Source organism: Acanthopagrus latus, chromosome 19 (assembly GCF_904848185.1).
Source record: "Acanthopagrus latus isolate v.2019 chromosome 19, fAcaLat1.1, whole genome shotgun sequence".
Taxonomy (NCBI): Eukaryota; Metazoa; Chordata; class Actinopteri; order Spariformes; family Sparidae; genus Acanthopagrus; species Acanthopagrus latus.
Window position 1 is genome coordinate 19,806,256 of NC_051057.1, and position 27,251 is coordinate 19,833,506.

Here is a 27,251-nt window from a genome sequence, read left to right on the forward strand (position 1 = left end):
ATCCCATCGTGATTCACTTCAAGTCATGACGAACTGCGCTGCGTCGTGCGTCGTGACTCCATACATCCCCGACACTTGGTCCCCCCCCCAGCGAGATCAACACACACACACACTCTCACACACTCTCACACTCTCTCTCTCTCTCTCTCTCTCACACACACACACACACACACACACACACACACACACACACACACACACACACACACACTCTCACACACACAGACACTCACTGATTCATCTGCCCCGCACTCGTGGATCTATTTCTCGGAGACCGGAGGCTCTGATTGCCCGCCTCCGCCGGAGGAAGCAGCGGGGCTTCAAATACACGAAGTGCGAACTGGTCCCTCCTCTCTGCTCTCGGTGCCGGAGTCCCGTTACTCCCGAACTGTTTGGGCGATTACTCGTTACTTGTTTTCTAGCAGTAGTTTTCAAGACGAGCTCCTTATTTGTTGCGTAATTGCGCATTTTGGCACACATAAAGACTTTCTTTACCATAAATATTCTTGAAGCACGTTTGATATCCAATGTTTTGACACCTTGAAATAAGATTAAACTATTCTGTCACTGTGTGAATCCTCATGTTCACTAATTATGACTCTGGCTCTCGTTACTCCAAAAGTATTTAATCTATTACTCGTTACTTGTTTTCTTACAGGCCAGCAGTTCCCCCATCTCCTTTTTTTGGTGCGTAAATGCGCATTTTGACACAACGAAATAGGATTCCCCAGGACACTCTTTACCTGAAGTACTGAGAAAATGATTGCTGACATTAAAATAAAAGTTAAGGATTAAGTCCTGTTATGGCTCTGTGTGGGCGCTGGTTTGAAGACTTGGGATACATACGGTAAAAAGAAAGAGAAAAAAGTAGGAAAGTAGGAACTCGTGAGCTTTTTTCACTCTTCTTAATGTTGAGGCTTCTTACTACAAAAGTTTTTGGGCTGCTACTCGTTACTTATTTGTTTTTGTTGTGTATTGCGCATTTGGGTCTTTTTTACGCATATAAATATCATGGTTATCCACGATGTTCTCACTTAAAATATCGAGAAAAAAAGCTTGGTTTATATCCAGTGTTGTGTCATTTAAAATAAGATTCGACCTTAAGATTTGCTCATTAAGAGTCACGGTGGCTGTTTTATGGAATCTGGGTTATACAGTGTAAAGTATCATCGCCTCATTCCAACACATTATCCAATTTAAATTACGCGATCAATCAAACGCTGCCGTCCTGACTTGCGCTGTTCTCTCATTGTTTATCCATGAATAAGAAACTCAAACGGCCCCTGCAGGCGTGAAAACCAGCCTGAGTCACATCTGTCATGAATCACCAGCAGAAACCTTGACTGATTGAAATAGATTGAAGCCTCAAGAAAAGCCAGAATACTTTTATATTTGTGTGTGTGGAGTGACTGTAAGTCTGTGGTCCTCAGGGATGGAATGTAACTAAGTACATTTACTCGAGTACTGCAGCTGACTTGAGTACAAGGTTGAGCTACATCGTATTTCCAACCTTCCCTGCTTCACTGCGCTACATTTTGGAGGCAGGTCTTGTACTTTTTTACTCCACTAGATGTATTTGGATTAGTAATCTGAGGGTTGCTGGTTCGATATCCCCTGTCTTCATGTCAAAGTGTCCTCGGGCAAGATACAGAACCACAAAACTGACCCTGATGTGCTGGTCGGCACCCTGCTTGTATGGACTAAACCAGCAAAGTGTAACATGTTAATTTTACAGCTTTTCTTACTTTTCGACTGTAAGCTAAGCTAACTAGCTTCCAGTTACCAGCAAGACCAGCATATGTTGTGTTTTGGTTCTGATCTGTGCTGTTTTTTCCAGCAGGGATTTTGATTTCTTCAAGTATTTTTTCAATGCGCAGCTCCTTTGAGTGTAAAAACATCCACATTATTCCCTCTTTCTACCTGATCCATCCCTGCTCTACATCTGCTCCTCCTCTGCAGGGTTTCTGACGCTCCTCTCTTGCCGCCTGTGTTTTGTCTGGATGTTTTTGGCCTGTATGTAGTTTTATTTCCACTGTGTGCGGTCAGCACATAGTTGGGAATTGACTAACATTTCCTGTGGGGGTTTCTCTTCTGTTAAATGTTACATAAATGTCAGAGGTTGAATCTCAAAGAAATGCTCGCAGCAATGTGAGAAAGAAGAAGAATTTACCACAGCTGGTTTGATATCGACACGACACAGCTGCTTCTGATGTCTTGGAATCTTTTTGATCACGCAGAAAACCTCAAACAGTTCAGTTTTTCAGCTGAAGGATGAAGGAAACATCACAAGGACTTTGATATATTTTATCTTTAAATGAACAAAAACAGACATCACAGCCGAGGAGAGAAGAATGTACATTTCTTACAACAATGACAACACTGAAGCTGATTTTTCCAAAGGTGCGTCCTTCAAAATGGATTGAAATGCAAAGTATTCAAGTGTAAGAGCATGGCTTTTGTATTTACATGATCTACGCATAATTTATACAGTTCTACTACGATGTTTGAACGGACAGACACAACCTCAAGCACAATATTTGACACACAGTTTTAGAGGAACACGAAATTAGCAGCAGCAAAAGTAGCAGCAGTGACGTCTAGTTTAAAAATTACATTAATAAAACATTCATTTACAGCAAGTTTTAAGTGTGGAGCGTTTTGTTATTTACATTCACCTTCATCCTGTCAACGCTGCATTTAGATATTTTAGACTGGTGACTCTTAATCAATGCAGGTTTTTGAAAAAGATGTGATCAAAACCTCATTCATCATCGTACAGCAGGATACACTGCCACACAGTGTGTATCGTGCTTCAGATTATGCAGCCAAATCACTCAAAAGTTCAGTGCTGCGTTCAGTACTGTTTGATGAGCTTCCGTCTCTGCGAGGTCTTCCTCAGCAGATGCCTGAAGTCGTACGGGTTGTCCTCGGTGTGGCTCTCTGTGGAGGGCATCCTGGGAACGGAGCGCCTGTCAACAACACAGGAGGGAACACATTCAACACAATGAACAAGAGGAAGACAAAAAGAAAAAAAAAACAGTAGGAGAAAGGAGATGAAACGATTCATGTTGGGGAGAAATATTTCATATTGTTTATCATCTTCAGGGATCATTTATCATGAGCGTGGGCAGTCTGAGGCGACGGCGAGGCAGAAACTGGAAAACAGATTAAATCTGTACGTGGATTTGTCAACATCTGGGCGATGACCAACCTGAATGTGAATTGCAGCCGTTTGGCATTTGTAGAAAAACAGAAGCACCACACTCTTAACATTTTCATGTAACAGGCACGATTTAATGTTGGAAGTGCGAGCAGAGTTAAACCCTGTCTCCATCACTGAGCAGCTGGGTTGAGTAATCCATCTGCAGGCTTTAATTTTGAAGGTGTCCTCTATTAATATTTTAAAATCAGGCAAGCAAATTAATTTTCTGTAATGTTAACTGGTTTTTATGGGGGTGTCTCAGTTCATGCCGTCACCTAAATGCATCAAAATGCTTGTTTTTAACACAGTATTACAGAGCAGAGCAGCCTTTTAAATCAGTGGAGTAACCAAACAACTATAATTTACAGTTAAACGTTTGCTTTAGCACAGTTGTCCTGCAGATACACCAGTATCCTGCAGTCAGAGCACACAGACTTTAGATCAGCGGACAGCTGGAGAGAGTTCAAGGAGGCCATTCACAACCGAGACAGCTCCGGTCACTGGTGACAGTCATGAGGTGTGGCGGATAAATGTCCTGAAGAGTGAGGAAACGGGCCGAGATAATTCTGTCACAAATCACAAGTAAAAAATTGTGATAATAGGAATTTCAGCGTCTGCTCGCAGATGCATGTTTGTGGTGCCGAACATTTATGCTGGGCCTTTAAAAATAGGATGTAAACTCTCCGCTGCTTTTAAAAAAGATTGAGGAGCTGATTGTCAAAAGGGTCGACTATAAGGTAATGAGGTGAGGTGTCGGATTAACAGGGAAAAATAGTTCCCAACTGGAAAAGCTTGCATGGAACACCAACGATTGTGGTGCATGACTTTAGTGACATGTCCTTGGCAGACACATGGTGCCACGTGGCGGAGGAAAGTAAATGTGTGGTTGAAGGTCAGACTCAAATAGTCACCCTGTCTCCAAAGCTCCCATTATCACAGTACAGGTAAAAAATGGTGTCAGGGGAAACCTGGTTTGCAGGCAGGAAGGCAGCCCTGGCATTAATGTTCCTACATATGCGAAAAGAGAAAAGCTAGAAGCTGCTAGCTTGCTAACGATCGCACTGTTAGCGTTAAAAAGAGTTTAGTGTAAGTTAGTAACTTGCCATTGTCAGTGTGTAGGATGCTAGCTTGGAGGTTGTTGGTGTTTCCTGCAGTGATTTAAAAAACAAAAAAAAAACAAAACAGTAACACTCAGAGAGCGGACGGGAGGACAGAGAGGTCAAATCTCTGACGTCTCAGATGTAAAACTGGTCCAGACTGGACCATCGAAGCCTTTACATAAACCTGTGCAAAGACAAACCTGTTGTCAGTAGCAGGTGTGGAAGGCCGTGGTTCAGTGACGGCCCTCTCTCTGGTCTGTCTGCCGGCTGCAGCTGGTCTCTGCTCTGCAGTCTGCATCTTGTCCGAGGACCTCCTCCTCTCTGGAGACCTCCTCCTCTCTGGAGACCTGGTCCTCTCTGTAGACCTCCTCCTCTCTGGAGACCTCCTCCTCTCTGTAGACCTCCTCCTCTCTGGAGACCTGGTCCTCTCTGGAGACCTCCTCCTCTCTGGAGACCTGGTCCTCTCTGGAGACCTCCTCCTCTCTGGAGACCTGGTCCTCTCAGGTGTCCCCCTCTGCGACATGTCCTCTGTGGAGATGCAGGGTGCAGACCTGCTGGTGGTCAGTTCTCTGTAGTACTGGTCGTCTACATCCAGCAGCTTTCCTGGACTGGAGCACAAACAGAAGGGCCGGAGGACAGACTTTTGTTACAGACTGTTTACTCATGATGACTGTTTCTACACAGCACAGTCTGGTGACTCCTGATCCAAATACTCATCGTGAAAACAAAAGACATCTGGTGTCAGGTTCCTTTGAGATGTGGAACAAATAAAGTGCCTCTTCTCAAAATATGTAGTTTTATTTGATTTTCTACCCTTTGTTAATGGCATTTTAGCCTTAGCTTAAACAAACAAAGACACAAAGGAAGACTAATTGGAGTAATGAAGATAAGAGAGCTTTAAAAAACCCACTGAAACATTTCAGACTTTCTCAAGTTGTTACAGAGGAAGACACAAAGATGTTTAAATAAACTACCAGCTGCAAACCAGACTTGATAGACCACAGGTGTGTCCTTCCTCACAGAGATTTAAACTGGACCTGAAATATCTTAACACATTAACACAAAGCAGTTTTAATAAACAGGACATGAAGGTATCAGAGTCTGATTGGATACATAATCAGACACAATTATGTTAATATAACGAGCGCCAGCTGAGTAGTTCGAGGTGCTAATGCTGTCTTTTTTTTTTCCCCACTGTACTGGATAAACGTAGTAATCTGTAGGTTAACTTCCTCCAGAGAGGACACACACCTGTGATCTGTTGTCTTGATTGCAGTGGTTTGCCTCAGTAGTGGTGCTCTATATAAAACCTGTTTGTTCACTGATCTGTAACAGTTGGTTGTGTTATTCCTACTGTAGCTCGTGCAGGACAGTATCGGTTAATCATTCAGCTGCTGAAGAAGAATTCAGATGCTTTACTGAACTAAAAGTCATGCATTAAAGTGTTTCTTCAGTCCAAATATGTAAAATGTTCCCTGTTTATTATTATATATGATGTTTTTGGAACAATATTAAAACCTCCCTCCGGCGTCAGAGATGCTGTAATGAAGCTGAACCTTCGATCTGACCTCCATACGAACAGAGGCGAAAAAAAGTGAATTTCCGCGTGGCGATCAATACGTCTCACACGTTATTAACATGCAGCGATGGCTGCTATTGGAAATCAGTGCGTCCGTGACGACACAGCTGCAGCATCCGAGTCGTCGACGCCGCTCAGTAAACTCTAAAGTAACACTGTGATGAGTTTGAGGCCCGAGCTGACCTTATAACCAGCGACACACAATCACCCCGCTGATGAATCATGATGAATGTGCTCAAATGAAAATGTCCTCTTGATTGTAATTACAGTATCTCCCCGTTCTCTGGCTGAATTATGTGACGGGAACAGCCTCGAAGACACCGACCCCTCCAAATGAATATTTATTAAGGTTTCACACACAGATCCTGATCAATACTGAGAACAATTTACATCGTATGATTAAAGTTCAGGAGAGCTTGTAGGTTAAAGTGGCTAAAGCTAATGTTTTCACAGCATAATTACAAGTTTCTGACAATGAGAAGTCATTCTGTGCTGCTGCTGTGCACAAGCTGAGGTGGCAGCAGGTTTCTGGTTGCCATACATAGTGGGATGAGAGTGACTTTGGTACCAATACTAGCATCATGATATTAGCATTTCACTGAACGCACTTCTGTTTCTAAATCAGCAGGTTCTCACTCTCAATGGGGCAACGTACGATGTCGTAGGTAATCTGTAGCATCATTTCTTTAAATCTAGTAGGATAAAGAGACAGAAAAGTCCACATTAGATCAAACACAGGACTTAGACCCAGATGATGCGAGTTTAAGTCTTGTGTGTAAATAAAAGTCAACTTGTTTTTTAACTTTCGTACTTATTTGAACCCAAACCATGATCTTCTCCTAAACCTAACCGAGTGGTTCTGGTGGGTAAACGTTTCCAAACTACAACTGTTTCGTAACGTCAACAGTCTGAAGGTCAAAATATGTATTTACTCTGAAAGTCTCATATTTATCATAGACCGTACAAACACGATGCTAGCTGAGTATGTAGAGCGTCATAGTTTGAAGCTTCGAGCCACCGACCATACTGCCAGCATTCAACCGCACAGAAGCACTCCAGCTCTAAAATTTGTGATTTTCAGTTTTGTAATTTGTAGCTGCTCTTTATTTCCTGCTGAAGCCGCCGGGGAACACTTCACTTCTGCCCTGATAGCTGAACCAGAATTGGTTCACAGGCTGGTTCATCTCTGGTTCACTGCTCATGCTAACTACCTTGTTTTGTCCTCCGTTTATTTTCAACAAGCTGCTGCCGCTGCGATCTGAAACAGAAGAGACTGTTTCGCCCTGAAAATGTACACAGGAACGGTGTCGACATCAAAATACTAAAGACAGGTTGATGAAATCTGACTCCTCATTGCTCCTCTTCGGTGTCTTCACTCCAGTTTACCATCATCACCTCCGTCTACTCTTCAGTCTGCACTCCTCTTGCCACCCACGCTCTCCTGTCTCCCTTCCTCCTCTGCTGTCAGCTTTGGGCAGAGATGCTATCTTTCCTGCTGACCTTCTCAGCCTTAATGATGCATGTAAACTGCTCCTGTCCATCGCCGGCTTTATTTATCTGCTAACAAATTATTACCCTTGATGTTTAGCGCTGTGTTGCATTGTGTGTTGCATTGTGTGTGTGTGTGTGTGTGTGTGTGCCTCTTCAGGCTGCTATGATAAAGCACCCTGGCCCCCTTCTTGTTCAGCCAGCCCTATCGGTCTATCTTCACCCCCTCACTCTGGGTGGTACGCTCACCTTGTGGCCTCTACGGCACATACATATGCATGAATACACACACATCCACACACACTCTTTCTAGCTGCTTTTTGTTGTGTGGAAAAATCCGATTTGCAGGTGAATATAGCAACAAATGTGACACATTTAACGTTTTTCTAACATTAAATTTGTGTTTTTAGCTAATATAACCACGGTGAAAGATGAGGCTAATTAATTTTAACCGAGGACGTGCGCGACGCTCCAGATCGTTAAGTTTGGAACCCAGACACCGTCCTTATGTCGGCGCCAGGCTAAAGTCATTACTCTGGACCCGGTGTGCCAAGCAAGCAGGCAGCACGCCAGGCTCTTAAAACAGTAGTGATAGGTTGTTAAAATGAGGTTGAAATAAGAACTCGCCACTTACTCCTCTTTCCTGGGCTTGCGTTTATCATCCTGGACAGACCTCTGAGTGGAGAAGAGACAGAGGACAGATTACAACGTGTCAGTCAAACTCTCCTCATCTCTAACAAGAGAAAGTGGTTTTTAGAACAGTGGTTCTCAACTTTTTTTGGTTTGTAACCCCTCAGAACGAAGCAAAAACAGCCCAGACCAGTTAGCTAAAGAGTAGCTCGAGCTAAAACGGCATCAATTCATCAATCAATCGATGCGTTGGCAACTAGCAAATTAACTGCCAGCTATTTTGGTAATTGTTGGAGTAATTAATTAATTGGTCATGAACACACACCGATATCGGAAAAAGAACTTCCCAAAGTCAGGAAGCAGGACCGTCGGAGGAGCACATGAATGCAGCAGGATGAATGATAATAATTTGATGCTAAAGTCGCTAATTTTACTTCTAGCACCACAATCTCCCTCTGCTGTGCATCGTTGACTGCTGATCAGCATTTGTTAGCATGCTAACAAGATAAACTAAGATGGTAAACATTATAGCTGCTAATTAGCATCGTCACTGCAGGCGTGTTAGCATTCGGCTCAAAGCACGGCTGTGTCTAAAAGCAGCTTAAATTATTGTTTGTCATGTGACCCTCTTGGGGGGTTGTGACCCTATGTTGGGAACCACTGTTTAAGTAGTTACTAGAATCATTTCCAATACATGTGATCAGATTTGTAAGTGAATAATCAAGTTATCATTACATTTAAAACTACTTAAATACGCTTCATTTTAATTCAAAATAATATGGCACAGTAAGTGATGAAGTTATCAAATGTTGACTGTCTAGTCTTCATTTTTAGTTGGTTAAACTATTGATTGAATGCATTATTTAGTTTTTGTTCAGTATTGATCAGCTATAGAGTTCACAGTATAGATCAAATAAAAAAAGTATTGACATGATTGTAAACAAACCTGAAGGGCTTGAAAAAGAGCAACTTTGCGCTGCACTATTGATCGCTGAAATTCACGAAACATCACAAATAATTACATAAAGAAACTTTTCCAGACATCTTCCAAACAGGCTGATATTTCTTGCTTTAGGAACATATGTAGTTTACGAGCACCATAGAAAGAACCGATCAATAGTGCGTTGTGGGAGCCGACAGTCGGGAAAGTAGTTACAGTGACGCTTGTTGTTGTATGTATCTGAAATCGTTCTCCATCTCTGTGCTGTGACTCACATGAATCAGGTTGTAATAGGTGGAGTCCTCCGGTGTGTTGAGGGTCTTTGGCTGCTGGGTCCTGCGGGGGGTCCGCGACAGTCTCTTGTCAGCTGGAAAAAGGAACAAAAAACAGTTGAAAATCGTCTATTGTGTGACTGGTTGTGATGTTTTACTTCCTCATGTTAGAAGTGTTGACATAAAGGGACACTCAGACACAAAAATATATATTTACACATCATCAATCTACAATATCTGGTTGATTTTAGCATTTGCCTTTAATTAACTCTAGTTATTTACTTTCCCACATTTCCCAGAATGCCTTGCAACAACATTTAAGAGGTGCTGAAGTGTGTAACTGTCATTTCAAGTTGTGTTTTTTGGATATCTATACACTGTTTAAAAGAGTTTTTTGATTGTGTTAGAACGTTAAGGCAGTAAAAGCACTTCCAGAACTTTTCTGTGATGTATTTCGATGTATTTTGCTCAGGTCAGCAGGGCACCTTCAGCACTTTCTCTTAATAAATGTCATCTTAAAGAAAAGCAGCACAATGTTTTTCAGCTTTAAGTCGGAACAAACAGTCTCTTTCTTGGTTTCCTGTGCTGAATTACTTGTACTGTGTTGTTTAGTCACTTGAACTTCCCTTATCTTAAATGAACTGTTGTCATGATGTCTACGGAAACCTGTAACAACACGATTTGATTTTGAGGAGGTGAGCATGAAACTGACCGTCTCTTCCTGTGATTACACCCACACATAGAGTTCACTGCTCTCTTCAAACAGCCCCGAGAGCCGGCGGGATCGCTACGTGTACGCTTGGTTGGATTTCCCTGAATGTGATTTGACACCGCGCTGACTTTTGACTCTGTTGTGCTTATTGAACTGCCCCTCCATACATGATGTTTGACCCTACGGCCTTTAGCCAGTTTGAATTTTCCAACAGAGATTATGTGCAGCAACCTTTGACACGAACAAAGTGTCCGATGACTTTGATCGATTGGCTGCACTGTATTGAACGTATAGAGAGAAGTGTGCTTATGTAACATCTTCCATAATGTATAGGATGTGTTGTAATATATTTGTCACGACTGATGTACCGTTACTTTATTCCTCTTTGGGCACGTGATATTGCAATTATGACCGTGTTACAGTGACCTTTTGCTTGTTGCTCATTATTAATCGCTGCTCACACGAAGGGGAAACACACGCAGCATAAAACAATCCATCATGTGCCGCAGCTCTCAGGTAGAGGAGGTGAAAAGTTTGTTTTATTATTGAACAACTTCATCTGAAAGGTCACTCTGGATTGCGCAAACGAGTAAAGCCAATTTCACGCGCCCTCTTATTAATTCCTGCCGTAATTGTTGGAAAAGCTCGCACACAAAGCGTGATTAACATTTGACGACCTTTCCCATGAAGAACAGTGTGACTGGCAGCCCGCCGCTCTCACCACGCGTGTCACAGATGATTCCGATCCAAGTTTATTACGTTGAGAGAATTTACGAGGATGGCTTTGGACTGTCGATGGAGAAATGACCCGGTCCCGGAGCGGCTGAAAAGCATGATTTTGTAGGAGTTGCAGCAGCCTTTGGAAATAACACAGATAATTCATTCTGCTTCACCTCAGGCAACGCGCTGTGCTAAAGAAACGCCTGTAAAGGGCAAACATGCCTCGATTACAGGAACACTGTGCTCTGCTGTGAAACTCTGTGTTATGTGTGTAACTCTGGTGAAAGAAAATCTCTTTCTGATTCTGAAATCTGATTGAAGCAGACTTTATAAGCACACTGCAGCTGCACGTTGAAAGAATATTTTTGACATTTTGGGACGCCTGATTATTTGCTTTCTGGCTCTGAATCTTGACTCTGTATCACACTAATGTCTGCACAGTAAATGTCAAGCTGCAGCCAGCATCCAGTTAGCTTAACTTAGCTGAGCAACAGTGGTAAACAGACAGCCCGGCTCTGCTTAACAATCTGAAAATCAGCACCAGTAAAGCTCGCTTAGCGGTTCCTTGGTGATATGAGTTTGAACTTGACAAATGTTTGGTTCAGGTTAGGGAAAGACTGACCTCTATTCTCTCACAGAAAACAATCTTACTTAAGAGAAGCACATATTTCTGAAAACGCTATTGGATGCAGTTAACAGCGGCCAAACTGTCCACTGTGAACATAAATTGTAGGACACTGAGCTTCTTTATTATAGAAAATGGAGGCAGATCTGACATAAATGGTCACATCACCTCAAAGTTTGCAAGATTTCGCTCTGTGTTCTGTAATAAAACTCAAAGAGCCACCAAAGACCAAACGAGAGTCAGAATAATCATGATGCCAGCGAAGGAAAGACAATCACTGTTATTATTGCATAATTATTACATTATATCCTCAAGACACCTGAACCCCACGGCGACGGCGACATTTTAGCTGCCAGCTCCGTTTTGCAAAGACGGCGAACTTTCAATTTGCCGTCTCCCCCCCTCGGCTCGCCACCCTGAAAGCAATTACACCTATCACCTGTGCAAATCAAATTTTTCTTTTTGATGACACACTGGGTAGAGAAGCGCTTCCTGTTTTGGCACTTGACTGTCCCGGGCTTCCTGATCTAATCAAGCCTCAGAAGTCGATAACATCTAGTTATTCTGTGAAAGGACGGTAATAAAATGACGTTTTTTTGTTTTTTTTTTTAACATAAAGAAAACATGAAAAGTGTTGAAAAATGCCTGGCACAAGCTCACACACCTCTCGCTTTGAAATAATAAGTACTGAACAGGAAGAACAGGAAGAACAATCAAGTCTCCGACATAATCATTTCTTTTCTTTCCAGTCTGACAGGAAGTGACACAGTTTTCACCCTCACTTACTTTGGTGAACATGAACTCTATTTGGCTGCGTGTCAGCGAGGGATAACCTCAGTGCAGCAGAATCAAAAGAAGACTATCTGAAGGGATGAATATACCAAAAGAAAAAGATAAATTTCCTCCTTTACTATCTGACGGTTCGGGGACCCAAATACACATTAACCTCGGGTTAGTCCGTGCCGACATTATGCTCAGTATTTATTGCTTCATAATCTGTTTTTCACAGAGTCAATCTCAATCATCTTACTTGATTGGTGATTCTGGGGAGCGAAGCCGTTGACTGTTTTCCCTCTCACAAACATGCCGTTGTTCTCCGGGTTTGATTGATGGGCCTGGATGATCTCATTCAACTTCTGCTGCAGGGCCAGAAAGTCCTGAGACGTCTTTGTGATCTGTTGACGAGATTTGACAAAAACAATAAGCGAGGAGGAAAGAGGGACGAGTCGGATAGCTGATAAAAATGTTGTGCGTTTGGTGAAATTACCTCTTTGGAGAAGCTCTCCAGTTGTGCGGCTTGTGACTGCGCTGTCTGCTTGTTGGCCTTCAGGTTCTTCCGGTCCTTGTAGCCTCTGAAGTTACTCTGGATCTTCACCGCAGCCTGCTCCTCCTCCTGCCTCTCCTTTTCAGCGTCTGACTCCTCTTTATGTTCTATCTCCACGTCAGCAACATCCAGGACCTTCTCCTCCTCTGCTCCATCTATCGTTTCCTCCACAATGGCAGCTTCTTCCGTCACTTTCTGTCGCGTTTCTCGGTCTTCTTTCAGTTTCTTTCGCTCCCGATGGCCTCTGAAGTTACTCTGGAGGACAGTAGCAGCTTGTTCCTCGTCCACAGTGGGATCCGGTTGGGATTCTGGCTCTGACTCTTCTGTCTGGACCACCTGCTCTTCTTTTTCTTCATTCACAGGTTCTGGTGTAACTTCTTTTTCCTTCTTCCTCTTCTTCGGGATCTTTCCCTCCTCCTCGAGGCGTTTCCGCTCCTTGTGGCCGCGGAAGTTGCTCTGGAGAACCACGGCTGCTTTGGTCTCGTCTTGATCGTCTGACTTGACGTCACCTGAGGGAACATCTCGAGCGGCCTCTGCTTCTCCCTCCTTTTCTGTTTCCTCGCTGCTGTTTTCCTCTGCCGGCGTTTGAACTTCGGACACCTCTTCCTCATCTGTAGGGCTGCTCACTGTGGGCACGTCCTCCTCGCCTGTCGGACTCGTCGCTTTCTGTTTCTTAGCTGGGATCTTGCCTTCTTCCTGCAGCCTCTTCCTCTCTTTGTGACCTCTGAAATTACTCTGGAGAACAGTAGCAGCTTTGGTTTCTTCTTCTACGTTGATGACCTCCTCCTCTTCAGCCTTTTCGTCCTCCTTTTCATCTTCCTGCTCTTCTTTTCCAGCATCTGCTCCCGCTGCTGGTGCTGCTGTTTCTGCTGCTGGTGCTGCGTCCTCAGTCACCGCTTCATCCGCCACTTCTGTATGTTCGTCGTCTTCTGGCACCTGTGTGTGATCGCTGTCGTCGTTGTCCTCCGCTTCATACGTACTTTCGTCTTCATCGTTCTCCTCCTGTACGTCAGCTGGCTTTTCCCTTTGCTCCTGTTTGCTGGTTGGCTCTTGCCCACCTTCTCCTTCCACCGCTGCATTCGGCGGTATCTCTAACTCTGCCCCGGCCATCGTCTTTTTTCTCTCCTTAAACTTTTTCCTCTCTTTGAAGCCCCTGTAGTTGCTCTGGAGAACCACGGCAGCCTTGGTTTCCTCGTCCTCGTTCGTCGCTTCGCTGTCGGGAGCAGGAGACATTTCTTCACTGGTGCTCTCCTCCGGTTCACGAGACTTTTCCTCTTTTTCTTTCAGGGCTTTCTCTTCTTCCTCTTTCTGTTTGGCTTCCCTACAAACAAAATTGGTACATCTTTGTCAAAAAAACTTAACCACCACATTTGCCATCTATATTCAGGTGCTACATTGTGTCCTCTATCTTATACCGTTTCCTTTTGAAGCTCTTCCTCTCCTTGTGCCCTCTGTACCGGGCCTGGATCTTGGTCGCAGCTTTGTTCTTCTCGTCTACCAACTCCTTGTATTTCTTTTTCGCCAGATAGCCCCTGCAAACTGAAAAACAAGAAAAGGCAAACCTGTGTCACAAAGCTTATTTTGTGTTTGATAAATGACTCCAGCTCATATCGTCCTCACCAGCCTGAAACTGGACGATGAAGGCCTCAAACTTTGCTTTGCTCTTGTCTTCAGCCACCCTCTTCCGAGCTCTCTGACCTCTGTAAGCTGCAGAGAGCGAATCGAAAAATCAAAGCAGGGACGCTGATGGAAAACATTAAAGAAACTGCTCGTGTTAGAGTAGAGAGCAGAGTGCACAGTTTACAAACCTGACTGCAGCACCAGAGCGCTCTGTTCTCGCTCTTTTAATATCCGCCGGTATCGTTTGGCTCCCAGCCAGCCTCGAACGTAAGCCTGGACCAGAATGATCCGATGTGTGGCCTGCTGCACCATCAGGTTCAGATGTTCCACGTGGTAGTACTTGAGAAACACCTGCGAGAAGAGACACATAAATTACCTTAATGAACACCTTATCAATCTATTTTTCCCACTGATATGTGTTGGATTCATTTTAGACTTGACTGCTTTCTTTGCAGCTTCTGCTTAAGCTAAAAGTTGGAGCTCAAATCTTAGTAGTAACACTTTTCTGCACCGCACTTTGGTAAAACTTGGCCTCAGTGGCTTTTGAGGCTTGAATCCAGGTGCTGTGGTTGAGTGGCACGCTCCCCAATTACCATTACCAGACAGCTACACTGGATAAAATGCCAAAGGTTGCAGACAGGATTTGTTGCCGTTAACAGCCCATGCTACTCCTCCATAGACCATCCTGCAGCGTTCAAATGTGAACAGTATTTTCAGGTGCACCGGTGAAAATGTCTCTAAGCTCTGACACGCTCACATTCAGGAGGCAGCTCCCCGTTTTTAGCCTGGTTTAGCCAAACTAACACTCACAGTCTCGTGCTAACTTCGAGTGAGTTGTGCTCTCTAGTACAATCTAATAAAAACATGAAACATGTCTCCTGACCTTAGTCTTCCCCATCGCCCAGCTCTCCAGCTTCGCCTTCTCCAGTATCGTTGAACATGTTTCTTGAGTCACCGCGGGCTCCTCGTGAGCCGGGAAAGCCAAGATGTAGTACCTGTAACAGTCGGTGTGTAATCAGCCGGGCACTCACTCACATTTTGATGCAGCATCACTTAAATAATCCGCTTCCTCTTGGCATGAGGTCGGGGAGCCTGCTGACCTCTTAATGAAGTTAGCGAACAGGATGCGGTGAGAGTAGCCCTGCCGTCTGATCTTGGCCGTCTCCAGGACTCCAGTGTACCGCAGCTGCACCAGGACCTTCTCTCGGTCGAACTTGTTGGCCTGGCGATCGTTGTTCGGTTTGATGCAGCGAACAAAGTGAGGCTGGCCCGCCACCATCTTGGACAGCAGGTCCATCAGAGAGTACTAGAAGGAGTAAAAGATGAGTGAGGCAGTGGGGATGAGGGGCTTAAGTGACGATTTTGATTTGAAAAAGAAAGAATCTCACTCTGAAGTAGGAGGCGACTGTCTGCGTTCTCATGTTGGTGGTTTCTCTCGGGTGGCAAGGCGTGTCTCCAGGTTCCCCCGGCTGCACAAACAAACATAAAACTGGTCATGAATCACACTAATTCAATGCTGTACTGTATATGTCTCTACCTATATCTTTAAGAGTTGCATGGGGACATTTTATTACAATCCACGTTAAGTCATCTCTGTAGTTTAGCGTGAGCCGGCAGGTGAGTCTTTCAAACTGTAAAGCGGGCCATATTTTCATCAGAACTTTTTTCCTGCACACTACTTTTGTCATCTTCATTTGGAAAAAAAAAATCACCATTTGCATTTGTACTTTGTCATCAACAGGCACATGAAGCAAGCTTTTTTTTTCAGGAGCGCGCTTTAATTCCAGAGAAGGCTGCAAAAGATCAAGAGCCAAATCAAGAGAAGCTATTACTCAAAAAAAGAAAAAAAAATGTTTTTTTTCTCAGTTCAAAATTCAAACTCAAACAACAGCTTATATGCTTGAAAAGTGATCTAATGAACTAGGTGCTTACAAAAACAGACAGTATTTGTAAGGCAATAAAGAGTTCTACATACAATTTAAAAACATTACAACATCCAGCACGTCTACATCTAAATCTCAGCACTATCACACTGAGGGGAAACCAGTTTACTGCGAAGCCATCAGCCCCAGCGGTGTTCGCAGCGTTTAAAATCCTCATTGTGGCTCTTAAGAGCGGAGCCTTTGATGAGCTTTTTGTCTAACATATGCAGATGAATGGAAATAGATTCAAGAACTCATCAAACACAGTTCATTTAAATGGAGCTACTGTCAATTGCTTTTAGGTGAGCTAATTGCCTCAGGCTTCACATCCAGCGAGGGACAATATCAACAGATTCAGGGAAGAAAAGTTGTGTAAATGTTTCAAAATTAAGCTCCTATTCGGCCACTGGCGACTGGCAGAGACGAGGGGTGATTAGTGAATGCTTGGGATGCAAAATGTGATACTTTCTTACGCATTTCTTTAAACTTTGAATCACTGTGGAAGTCATTTGACTTAAATTAGTTATCAGCATGATCCGTGGTCCTAAAAACAGACAGTTCACTACAGCAGTGGATAGGAAAGACACATGAACGTACTCCTTATGTTTTCAAATCAGGCCCGTGACTTTAGTTGTAATCAATTGTTTTTACTTTTGCGTAATTGCACGCCACCTTGCCATCATTACAAGACTGATTTTGACGTCAATCATCACACTTGGCAGACGTAGCAAGACGAAATGACATAAAAAGATGTGACACAATGTAAACAGATGGAGAAGGAGACTGTAATAAGGAGAGAAGTCGTGTTAGTGGCTCATATGTGCAGCGACTCTGCCTGGATTTTCTTGTTTTCTCTAGTTTTTGCTGCTCAGGGCACTTTAACAACCTAAAATGTTGATATTTGACATTCTGGGAATGAAGCCCAGCAACCAACTATCTTTCTGGTGCATTTATGAACAGCTCGGATGAATCCTACTGATTCTACCTATAAGTTTAATAGTCTTTGAATCATATTAATATGACACGAGCCTCAGTTAGCTTTGCACAGAAATGGCTGGTAGAAACGTCCTTCAGAGGGAAAATTTGATACTTTAAGTACATTTCAGAGCCTGTACTTTATACTTCATCTTGAGTAAACAACTTGAATCAGTTCTTCTTCTTTTACCAGGACTCTTTTTTTACACAACGACTTGAATGTGTGAACTTTTGACACCTGGGAGATGCTTGTTTTGCATAAACTGTAAAAATGTGACATCTACACAGGATATAGCCGTCAGTGACTCTACATGCAAACATTTGGATCTACTTGTACACTTCAGGAGATGAGGAGTGAGTTAGTGTGTCTAGACTGGTAAAATAACACTTGATACGAACTACATGGAAATGTGTTAATTACCTCACTGAAAGAAAAAGAACTGTAAAAGGTTAGGACTCCCATCTTTCACGACAGAAATGCAGAGACACAAAGAGAGAGAGAGGAGGACAAAAGGAGACAAAACAAGGTAAGAACAGAAGAAACTATAATTACAGTTAACAAAAGAGCAGAAATGAAAAACACTGTCGACACAAAGAGAAGGTGAACTGTTATTCAAGAGTAAGGAAGTGAAAAAAAATAGACAACTTTTCAGGTGAAGTTTCTGGATGTAGAAGATAATACAGTGGTAATACAGGCGGTGCTGTAAGTACCTTGGCGAAGGTGATGGTGCGTGTCGGCGTCCGCGGGCTTCGCAGCGTGTTTACGCCTTTACCCTTGGTGTGGGCAAGGTTGCCTGCGAAATAAACAAAAGGGAGGATGAGAGTCGGGTAACACGAACTGCCCGAACGCCTCAGAGGAGAGTTAGTCACACAGAATCAGGGGCTGCATGTTTTTATCAGTCGGAGGGAGATTAATTACAAAATTAAAATAAAGCAGAAAATCACCCAAAAGTCAGAAAATGGTCCGTGTTAGACATTCGACAGAGGAGTTCAGGAGTCTTTCTCTTTTCACATGAGTATACTGTCGATTAGCAGTGAAGCAGCGGCGCTCGATACGACAGCTTCAAGACTACTTTAAGAGAGTGATTATGTGATTATTGGCTTTGTGATTCGATTATGACAGAGCTGGCAGCCTGCTCCGCCAACTCTGCCTGCCAAGGTCGGCTTATTACAACAAAAGTCTGGCAGACGAGAGAGGAAAGCCCGGTCAGAATAAGGAACAATAGCTTTAGTGTTTCTTATAAAAAACTGTTCACTAAAAGGTAGCAATCAAACATCCGTCTTCCTAATTTCCTATTAGAAACTCTTTCTGCTTCTTTACCTGTTTTGGTGAGAGGATGCGTGACAAGTTTGCGCGTGAGCTCGTTTTCCGACGACCTCAACAGCAGCACGATGTCGGCTGGTAGCATGTCCCTGTTCTTGGCCAAGAAGCCGGCAGCGTTGTAAATCACCTTGGAATTTGGTAAAGAGGGAAAATACTTGTGTGAAGGCCAACGTGCACCAAGTAACCACAGTTTAAAGCAAAACTTCTGTGCGTTTCTTAATTGTATATCGATTACCTTTCCAGCGTAGTGGTGAATACCGAAGCCAAGGTCAACCCTCTTTGGTCTCCAGAAGCTTTTGGTCTTCAGGTTGTCATCAAATTTCTCTAAAATGTCCAAGAAAACATTCTAATATGTCACAATATGTCCTGTAGCACCAGATCAGTCTCAAATTGTGTATTAACTCATTATATTAAAGTGATTATATACATCTTGAATATAAAATGCACGCTGCTCTCTCTGGAGCTCAACATTCACTTTCCGATTGCTCTGACAAAAGGGGATTAAACGTTGTTCAGCCAATCCGAGACAGTGAAACTTTCAGGTTCAGGGCTGGAATGAGGTGCAAAACATTGAAGGAAATGGGGAAAACAATTGGTTGTTACTGAGGAAGACCCTGCAGTGAAGATACTGACCTACGAGCGTCTGGTCGGTGGCCTGCGGGAAGCGACTCTCCTCATCCAGAAGTGAAAGCATCCCCATGGGCTTCTGTAAAAACAGGTCCAGGAGGGGCCGGTTGTCCTCGTACTCAATCATCCGAGCGTCCACCTCCTCGTTCAGGTACTCGTCCTGCACAGAAATGTCAGACACGGTGAATACAATCATCCCTTTCATCCCCCTGGAGATACATTTTCCATATAATGTAATGTGGCCTACAGTGTTCTCAGCCTGTCTAAATACTTCTTGTAGTTCCCAATCTGTTCATTCCCATATTGTTGTTGTTGTTCCCTCTTATTAGATAAATAAATAAACCTCGAGGGCTCAATCGTCTCCACCAAGACCTGAAAATAGACGTGCTGGTGTTCATCTTTATCTTTAAACTTTTAAAATTAGTGTTCATTGTACCGAGTAGCAAATGTTGGCATGATAAAACGTAAAACAACAGCATTGTCAGTAAGCGGATTTAAACCTCTCTGATCTACGAGCATGGCTTTCCAATGTAGCAAGTTTAACTGAATTACTACAAAGCACAAAATATCTTAATCTTGCTTTAATGCTGTACATGTCTGATGGTTGATCCTGTCGTTTTAATTAGCGAAGAATGTTCAGTCTAATTATTATTCTGAGACTGTAGTTTTGGCATCGTCGTTATCAATGGAAGCTTTAGTCCGTCATTCAAAAGAGTGCTTTTTTCTCAGATAATATACCCACATTAAAGCCAAAACGGTTCAAACTTGCACTAAAATAAGATGTTCTAGTGTTGAAATGACAGACCAGCGTTGTGAAGTCAGAAGTTTTTCTCGTCTGGTTCTGTAGTTTCACTTTGTCGACTGTTTCTCTAGTTTTGCTCTGACTTGATGCTTATATGTCAGGAGTATCAAGTGTACCTTTAAATCCACTTTCTACTCCAACCAGTACATTTCTGCTCTCTTATCTTTTCATTGTCATGTTTGAAGCCTAAACTCTACAGTAACAGTGACACGTGAGGGAGCAACCGGCCACCAGCTGACCAATAACAAGCCACAGCCAATGCCAGAATTTGTCACCTCTCTTTGTACTGAAATCTGATCCGGTGGGTGAGCTGAGACCTCCACTGTACACTCGGCTAACCCGATCACATCAGGCTGACTGACTCTCAGAGCTGCTAGCGTGACTCAGCAACATTACCGGAGACTTCTATTCCGATGAGAAAAAGGACAAAATGGGAGCAAACGACATCAAATCAGCGTGCTCGTTCTAGCGTGACCTGCACACTGTGAAGCAAACGAGCCACATCAGCAGATCTGCAGGACATGCAGACATATTGCGATGATTTAAACACACGTGTAAACATGTATGGAAACACGGCGGTAAAATCTGCTTTATCTCACTGGAGATGTGACAAGTTCGGCGATTCTTCTTCATCTCACGGCCGACTACAGTTCCCTTATGCTCTCTATATATGGTGGCAGTATAGGACAATGTATTTCTGGGCCGGCTGCCAACAATCCCCAAGAGTGAGATTAAGTCAAACGTTAACTGTCTTCTACTCTTAATTGACCCTCGTTTAGGATGATTTATAGCTCCTCTCCATGGGTGAGACCAAATCATTTAACATTAGCAAACCATTCTCTGCCCCCCCCCAAGGCAAAACACTCCCGCGAGGCTGCATAAAAAGGAGAATCGCGGACCTCATTCTCTCCGTAAATAAAGACAGCAGCATATTTTACCCTTGCCATCTTTCTTAAAGCGCAGAGTGACAAATGAAGACATGTTATCGCCATTTAGATGGAAATGAGGTGGTACCAAGGGGAAGAAATGCATACAAAGTGCTCTCCAGGACGGAGTCAAGCGCTCAGGAAACAGTCTGTGAATTCAGCGATAGTTTAAAGGTGGACGTTGGTCTTCACCTGTTCCCAAGCGAATATGTGCTGGTTGAAGTAAAACTGGATCTGCTCATTGGCGATGTTGATGCAAAGCTGCTCGAAGGAGTTCTTCTTGAAGTTCTCGAAGCCGAAGATGTCCAGGATGCCGATGTTCAGGCCCTTGTCTTCCTCTCTGGAGGTGAGACGAAAGAAGAAGTCAGTTAATTTGAACATTTTTTTTTTCTGCTCAAACAGGGTTGATTTTATTTTAGAGGTAAAAAAAACAAAATTAAAACTGGAGCAAAGTCTGAGTAAAGATAATTTGGGGTTCAGATGTTGGAGCCATTTGTCAGATTTCAGACTTCAGATTTGAGAATAAATTGTTATTAAAATCTGTCTAAAACAAAAGATGGATTGAAGTCAAATGTCTGAAATTCAGACCAAAATATTGTTGTTGTTGACGCTAGCAGGAGCAGTAGCATCACTCCAGCCATGTTAGTGGGTCTATAACCCTGTACTTAGGTTGTGCTTTCAGCTAAATGCTAATGCTCGCTTTGCCAACACGCTCACATTGACAATGCTAACATGTTAATATGCGGCAGCTGTAACCTGTTTAGTGAGTGTTAACATGCTAACATTTGTGAATTAGCACTGAACACACATTATAGCAGAGGCTGATGGTTTTTTTAGTTTGGTTGAACAAATAAATTCCAATGTATTCTGGAAGAAACATACAGGACACGTCAGAGGATCACTAAAGTCATTAGGATTCATCTTCTGGGGACCACAAATACCGAACTATGAGTGCAAAATTTCATAGCTGTCAATATATTTTGCATGGCCATGACTTTGTGGATGTTTCAGCACATTCCTCAGCTTTCACGATGAAAACTACCGTGCAAAGTGTGTCATCCACACAAATCTAGAAACTTTCTGGGATGACCTCATTCTGCAGTCGCGACAGCCAAACACACCACATCACACTTCCTGCTCCTGATCTCACCCTGGGTGGCTGTCGGGCCGCAGCAGCGCGTTGATGCGGTTGACAATCCAGCTGAAGAGGCGACCGTAGAGCGCCTTGCCCATGGCGTCCCTCACCTCCGCCGCCTTTTCCACCGTGTTGGGCCTGACGATGGTTTCTCCCCGGGCCACGACACAGTGGGAGGTCAGCGCTTCCTGGAGCTCGTCTGAGCGGATGCACAGCAGTGATGCCACTACGGGGGGCATTAGATAAGGAATTGGGATGAAAGTAAAGCATAATGAGTGCAAGTGATACACGCAGGCTGTGCAAATGTGCAGCCTTAACTGTCCTCGTTCAGACTCGAAAATAAGAAAAATGTTGAGTTCTGGGTTTAAAAATGAGCACTGAAGAATACTTTTGTGTACAGCTATTAAATAAAATTGATAAGTCTCCATTACCGTCAGAAGAGATGTTTGATTTAGAAAAAATAATCAGAGGAAAACAATGTCCTCTGTGTTTGGTAATGATGTTTCTGTAATACTCTGTACTCCATCTGCACTGATGCGAATTGATTTCAGAAGAATAGTTTAACTTAGAGCGGCAGAGGAAGGAGGCTGAGGATTCGGGGGTGTAGCCGAGGTAATTTAAAATAATATGCGGTTATACATCATCTTATCTTCTATCTTCTTTCTCTCCTCTCACCGTTCTCCAGGACAGAAATGTTGGAGATGTCACTCTTGTCTGTCTGGTGCTCCGAGGCGACGGGAGAAAATTCGATATCGCCGGAGTTGAGGATGGCTGCCAGAGTGCTATAAACACTGCCGAGCTCCTGCAAGAAGTGATGGACAGCTATTTACTGTGAAAGAAACCCTGAGAGACAGTATGATGTTACCTTGATATCAAATGACATCCGGCACATCTAACAACCTTGTGTACTGGCTCACTTCAATGGAAGTTTTAAAGATACTGTCTTCAAAAATATGTCTGTTTTTCTTCTTTATGTATCAATTAATATAACACAGTTGGACTCTGATTGGACAAGTCATCACCGCAAAGTACCAGGATGTTAGAGAACAGTGAATTATCACTATTGTAGGTCTTAAATTCAGCCAGCAGCTCCAGATCCATCTATCCTTGGATGGTGAGGAATCAGGCTTACATTTGTGAAAACTCCTGCACATTATTTATCATCAGTATCTCAAATGACCCTCAGATTTAAACCTTATGTACAGGCTAATGATTTGGATGACTTGCATAATTTTAGTTTCAAGTTTTTTTGTAAGTAATTGTAAGTTTTTTCCTTGTGCATCATGTTTTATGTTTTTACACTTCTTGCCTTTGTCTTTTTCCCAAAATTTCCCCAAATTAGTCCTTTTGTATTGAGTCCATGTGTGTCTGTGTGCACTTCTACATGTTCACAGCCGCTTTTCATCATCCTGGCTCGTACTTTGTTTAATTGTTGCTTTTGTTGTCTGCCTTTTTGTATTTTGGAATCAGCTTGTTGTTATCAAAGTTTGCTTTTTGTTACATCGATCTGCCAAATCATAACGCACATCAGTCCATTATATTCAAAGTGGCCAAACAAATGTTCCCTTCTTCATAAAAAGACAAAGAAACACAATTGAAAAAAAAAAAAACCTATCAAAATCATAATAATGGGACAATTTTGGGGGGCTTTCTGAGCCAGGGCCTCGTCAATTTGAATTATATTTCGCTGAATAAATAAAGGCTTCGTTCAACATTTCTAAATCTGTCTACTCAATTAAACTGAGGACAATATGAGAAGAACTCTGCCTGATGGGCAGCTACTGTCTCAAAATAGATAAACCTGCCTCGAAGATCATCCTCATACGCATACACACACTCTAATTTCATGCACGACAAGACGTACTGTAGGAGAGAAGGTTGTTCCTTCGCTACTGCCAAGTGATTACAGGATAAGTGCTATTGACGTGCAGATCCCAGAGGCAATCAGTTCTTTGGGCCTCATTAAGCTTCACAATGCCAACAGCTGACTGCCTACATGTGCCTGTAGCATCATGCTCCGTGTTTTCCATGCATTTACAATACAGGAGTGTGATAGCGTGTCTGTGTTAATGTTACGATGAAGACTACGCAGTTAAACCTTGTGGACAGAACACCTTCAGCTTCGTGCCCAGTGATTAATGCAGTAGTTTGTACCTCCAGGCTGAATCCGATGACTTTGAAGCACTGCTCCACTGCATCAAACTGCTCCTTGTAGAACATGTTGTTCACTATGTCAGGCCCTAATTTAATGTGCTCGTTCCACAGATACCTGCGGATCAAAATGGAAACACGAAGATCCCCGATTGGGCGTCACGAGAGGCAGGAGGTTTGCAGTGTGAGCAGGGGGGGGAAATAACAGCGTTTAAGAGAAGAGCTAAGAAATGTCAAACATACTTAGGTGTTTTGCTGTCGGAGAGCTTGTAGTGGGCTAGTTTCTTCCTGTCAGCCAGGCCAGCATAAATGTAGTAGAAGATGTGGAAGTTTCTCTCCCCCCTGTGGAAGCACACACACTTGAAAGGGCAACACATGGAAATATTGCAAAGAATACTGCAAAGAACAGACAGGCAGTGACATATGAATCACTAACACCACCGGCAGAGTTGATGCAGAGTTCAAATCTGTCCATTCAAATAATATCATATATCTCACTTTTATTCATTCCTCTCTACTCATGAGGAGATAATGAAGGTAAAGTCTTCTGAGGAACATAGGCGTTGATCCCTCTCACATGCTAAGCAAGCACTCCACTGGATTTTTCACTCCCCTTATGAGTAATCAAGCTATGAAGGTCAGGCTTTGCTCCATTTTGTTCTCTGCTTTCTAGGAATGATCACAGGCTGAGTAGTCAGCTTAAAAGCCCTTTAAATAAGACGAGGTGGCCGAGTGGTTAAGGCGATGGACTGCTAATCCATTGTGCTCTGCACGCGTGGGTTCGAATCCCATCCTCGTCGCAGTTGGCTTATCTTTAATCTGCCGTGTTATCAATGGAGGTCTTATATCACCCTGACCTGGATGACTGAACCTCTGAGTCACTACATCTATCAACATGCTGAGATTTTGGGGCATCAGTTCCACTGTTTCAGTCCACATCTCCCCAACGGGAAAATAAAGTCTTGAATCGGCTAGATGACTGACCATCCTGCGCTGCTGGACTCCTGTGGCTGCCGAGGCCGGACCACCTGCTGCTGTCTGTCCCACTGTTGCTCCAGTGCAGCTGGGTGAAACACTCTGCCTGCCAATATTTCTAGTCTCCCACAAGACACTGAAGGAGGAGCACTGAAACTAAGCCACTAAACTGAACGTAAAACAAAGAATGCTAACTATCTATGGAGAGCAGGGATACATATGATGTCCTTTAATTCAGGGAGCTTTTACAGTAAGTATCCAATCATTCTATCCCGCTACTATCACCTATTTTCACTTGGGAAAGTAAAGACTTGTGGAGAATGCGGGCATCGATCCCGCTACCTCTCACATGCTAAGCGAGCGCTCTACCATTTGAGCTAATTCCCCCGTTGAGACTGCAGCTGCCAAGGCTCTGCAGCCAGCAGCCCTCCGGGAGGACGAGAGGACGAGTGTAAACTAAAATAAACTCTTCCTGCCCAAGTGGATTATGAAGTTTAATGACTACAATTGACATTAATGATTGTAATAGGAGAGATGCAACCAACAGCTTTTAGTACTGTAAGTTAATTTGCTTACTGTACAATACCATTGAGCTGATTCACAGTTTGGTCCGACTGTCTTCTATAGCTCTGCAGCAACTTTGTTAGTTGGCGAAAATACCCCTAAAAATGTCAACATGGTAATCTTGGATGCCACTATGCTAACTTTTCAACAAATGCCGTTAAAAAGGTCTTTTGGATAATCTCCAAACTACAACCCTCCTTACGGGCAAACACATTGGAAAACATGAAGCTCCTGGCAGAGGTTATTAAACACGAATGCATCTCTGAAGCGTATAATTCTTGTCCGCTATCCCCCCAGCCTGAGTATTCAATGACGGGCTGAAGAAAGGTGTAGCGACACACAATGCTCGCAGTTAAATGAAACCCTCTGACCTGTGTGTCTGTTTTCTGATGGTATACTTGAGACTGCCTTTGAAGTTCCACTAAGAATACTTGCCAGACCGCAATCTTTGATCAGACAGGAAATAAGCTAGCTGCTCCACTTGACCCGCTTTGCTCCCCAGACACACGATAAGAAGAAAAAGATAGATTGACTGAAGTGCAGGTTCGAGGCAAATGCCGCCAGTTCCAGAAGGGAAGCGAGACAGAGTCCATTACACACTGATCCCTGGTCAGCAGGATGAAAAATGACCTTCTTGGCAAACGTTCAGAAAACGTACAAACATACGATTTAAATTCATATGGATCAGATGAACAAATGAAGGTCATACTGGTAATACCTATCATGGGGTTGCTTACGTTTGACAGATAGAGCAAAGCAAGAAAGAATTGATATTTACGCTGCCTGGTGGATGACTCTGGATTTCTCCAGCAGGTACTCAGAGATCTTCGCTCCGGCCACCGTTCCTCCGTTGGTGAACTTCATCTCCAGGTACTTGCCGAAGCGGCTGGAGTTGTCATTAATGACGGTGCAGGCGTTCCCGAAAGCCTCCACCAGGCTGTTGACCAGCAGGATCTTCTCCTGGAGCGTCCGATTATTGGCCTGAATAAAACATTATTCCAGTTAGTAACTGGGAAATCAATACGGCGGAAGTGATCATTCTTATGTCGGGAAATGATGCATGAATTCCTGCCGCGCGCCTCTCTGCTCCTGTTTCTGCTACAATTTCTCATTCTTCCACTTATAAATCATGAAAGAAGTGAACTGAACAGAGCCTTTTTTTCCAGAAGATGGTCAAAGTGCTTTAATAGTGCACATGAGATATTTGAATTTTCTTGTTTTCACACTTGGTGCACATGTTGTTGGCCAGAACACACGACTGTTGCTTAATTCAAAAGTCTGAAATGCTTCCATCTACATGATTTGTGTTAATTACTAATGTCCTGTCTCTGAAATATCTTTTTGGACTTCTTATAGATCGTTAAAAAAAGTTTTACTGATGTATCTACAAAATCTGTCCACTTGTTTTTAGTATTTACTTACGTGTGTGAGTTTCATTTGATTCTGTGTCATTTTAAATACCTTTTCAACTGTTTGTTTTGGTCATTTTATTGAGTAAATATTGGGAACAAATGTTTATCTAATGTCATATTTATGGACATGTATGACTCACTTTTCCAAGAACTGTCAGTTGCTGCACCAGCAGATGAGCACTCTCTGTTTTCCCGGCTCCACTCTCCCCACTGATCACAATACACT

The 27,251-nt window shown here is 43.2% G+C and overlaps 1 protein-coding gene and 1 non-coding gene across 7 annotated transcripts in view; one reads left to right on the plus strand and one right to left on the minus strand.

Moving 5' to 3' along the window:
- Positions 1-2,290: 2,290 nt before the first annotated feature.
- Positions 2,291-27,251, minus strand: part of myo3a (myosin IIIA) — a 61,198-nt gene continuing 36,237 nt past the window's right edge. For all 6 annotated transcript variants that reach the window (XM_037079729.1, XM_037079731.1, XM_037079730.1 and 3 more), the window contains 23 exons: positions 27,166-27,249; positions 26,392-26,594; positions 24,318-24,416; positions 24,078-24,192; positions 22,599-22,725; positions 21,939-22,149; positions 20,981-21,128; positions 19,067-19,220; positions 18,669-18,757; positions 18,431-18,560; positions 17,821-17,903; positions 15,601-15,681; positions 15,313-15,518; positions 15,096-15,207; positions 14,401-14,563; positions 14,213-14,299; positions 14,008-14,131; positions 12,536-13,913; positions 12,299-12,443; positions 9,215-9,306; positions 8,004-8,044; positions 4,503-4,910; positions 2,291-2,969 (listed from right to left, as the gene is read on the minus strand). In XM_037079729.1, coding sequence (XP_036935624.1) covers positions 2,855-2,969; positions 4,503-4,910; positions 8,004-8,044; positions 9,215-9,306; positions 12,299-12,443; positions 12,536-13,913; positions 14,008-14,131; positions 14,213-14,299; positions 14,401-14,563; positions 15,096-15,207; positions 15,313-15,518; positions 15,601-15,681; positions 17,821-17,903; positions 18,431-18,560; positions 18,669-18,757; positions 19,067-19,220; positions 20,981-21,128; positions 21,939-22,149; positions 22,599-22,725; positions 24,078-24,192; positions 24,318-24,416; positions 26,392-26,594; positions 27,166-27,249 — 4,395 coding nt within the window. In that variant the 3' untranslated portion in view covers positions 2,291-2,854. The remainder of the gene's footprint in view (positions 2,970-4,502; positions 4,911-8,003; positions 8,045-9,214; positions 9,307-12,298; positions 12,444-12,535; positions 13,914-14,007; positions 14,132-14,212; positions 14,300-14,400; positions 14,564-15,095; positions 15,208-15,312; positions 15,519-15,600; positions 15,682-17,820; positions 17,904-18,430; positions 18,561-18,668; positions 18,758-19,066; positions 19,221-20,980; positions 21,129-21,938; positions 22,150-22,598; positions 22,726-24,077; positions 24,193-24,317; positions 24,417-26,391; positions 26,595-27,165; positions 27,250-27,251) is intronic.
- Positions 24,793-24,874, plus strand: trnas-gcu. Its single transcript has one exon. It is a non-coding gene; the product is annotated as a tRNA-Ser (tRNA).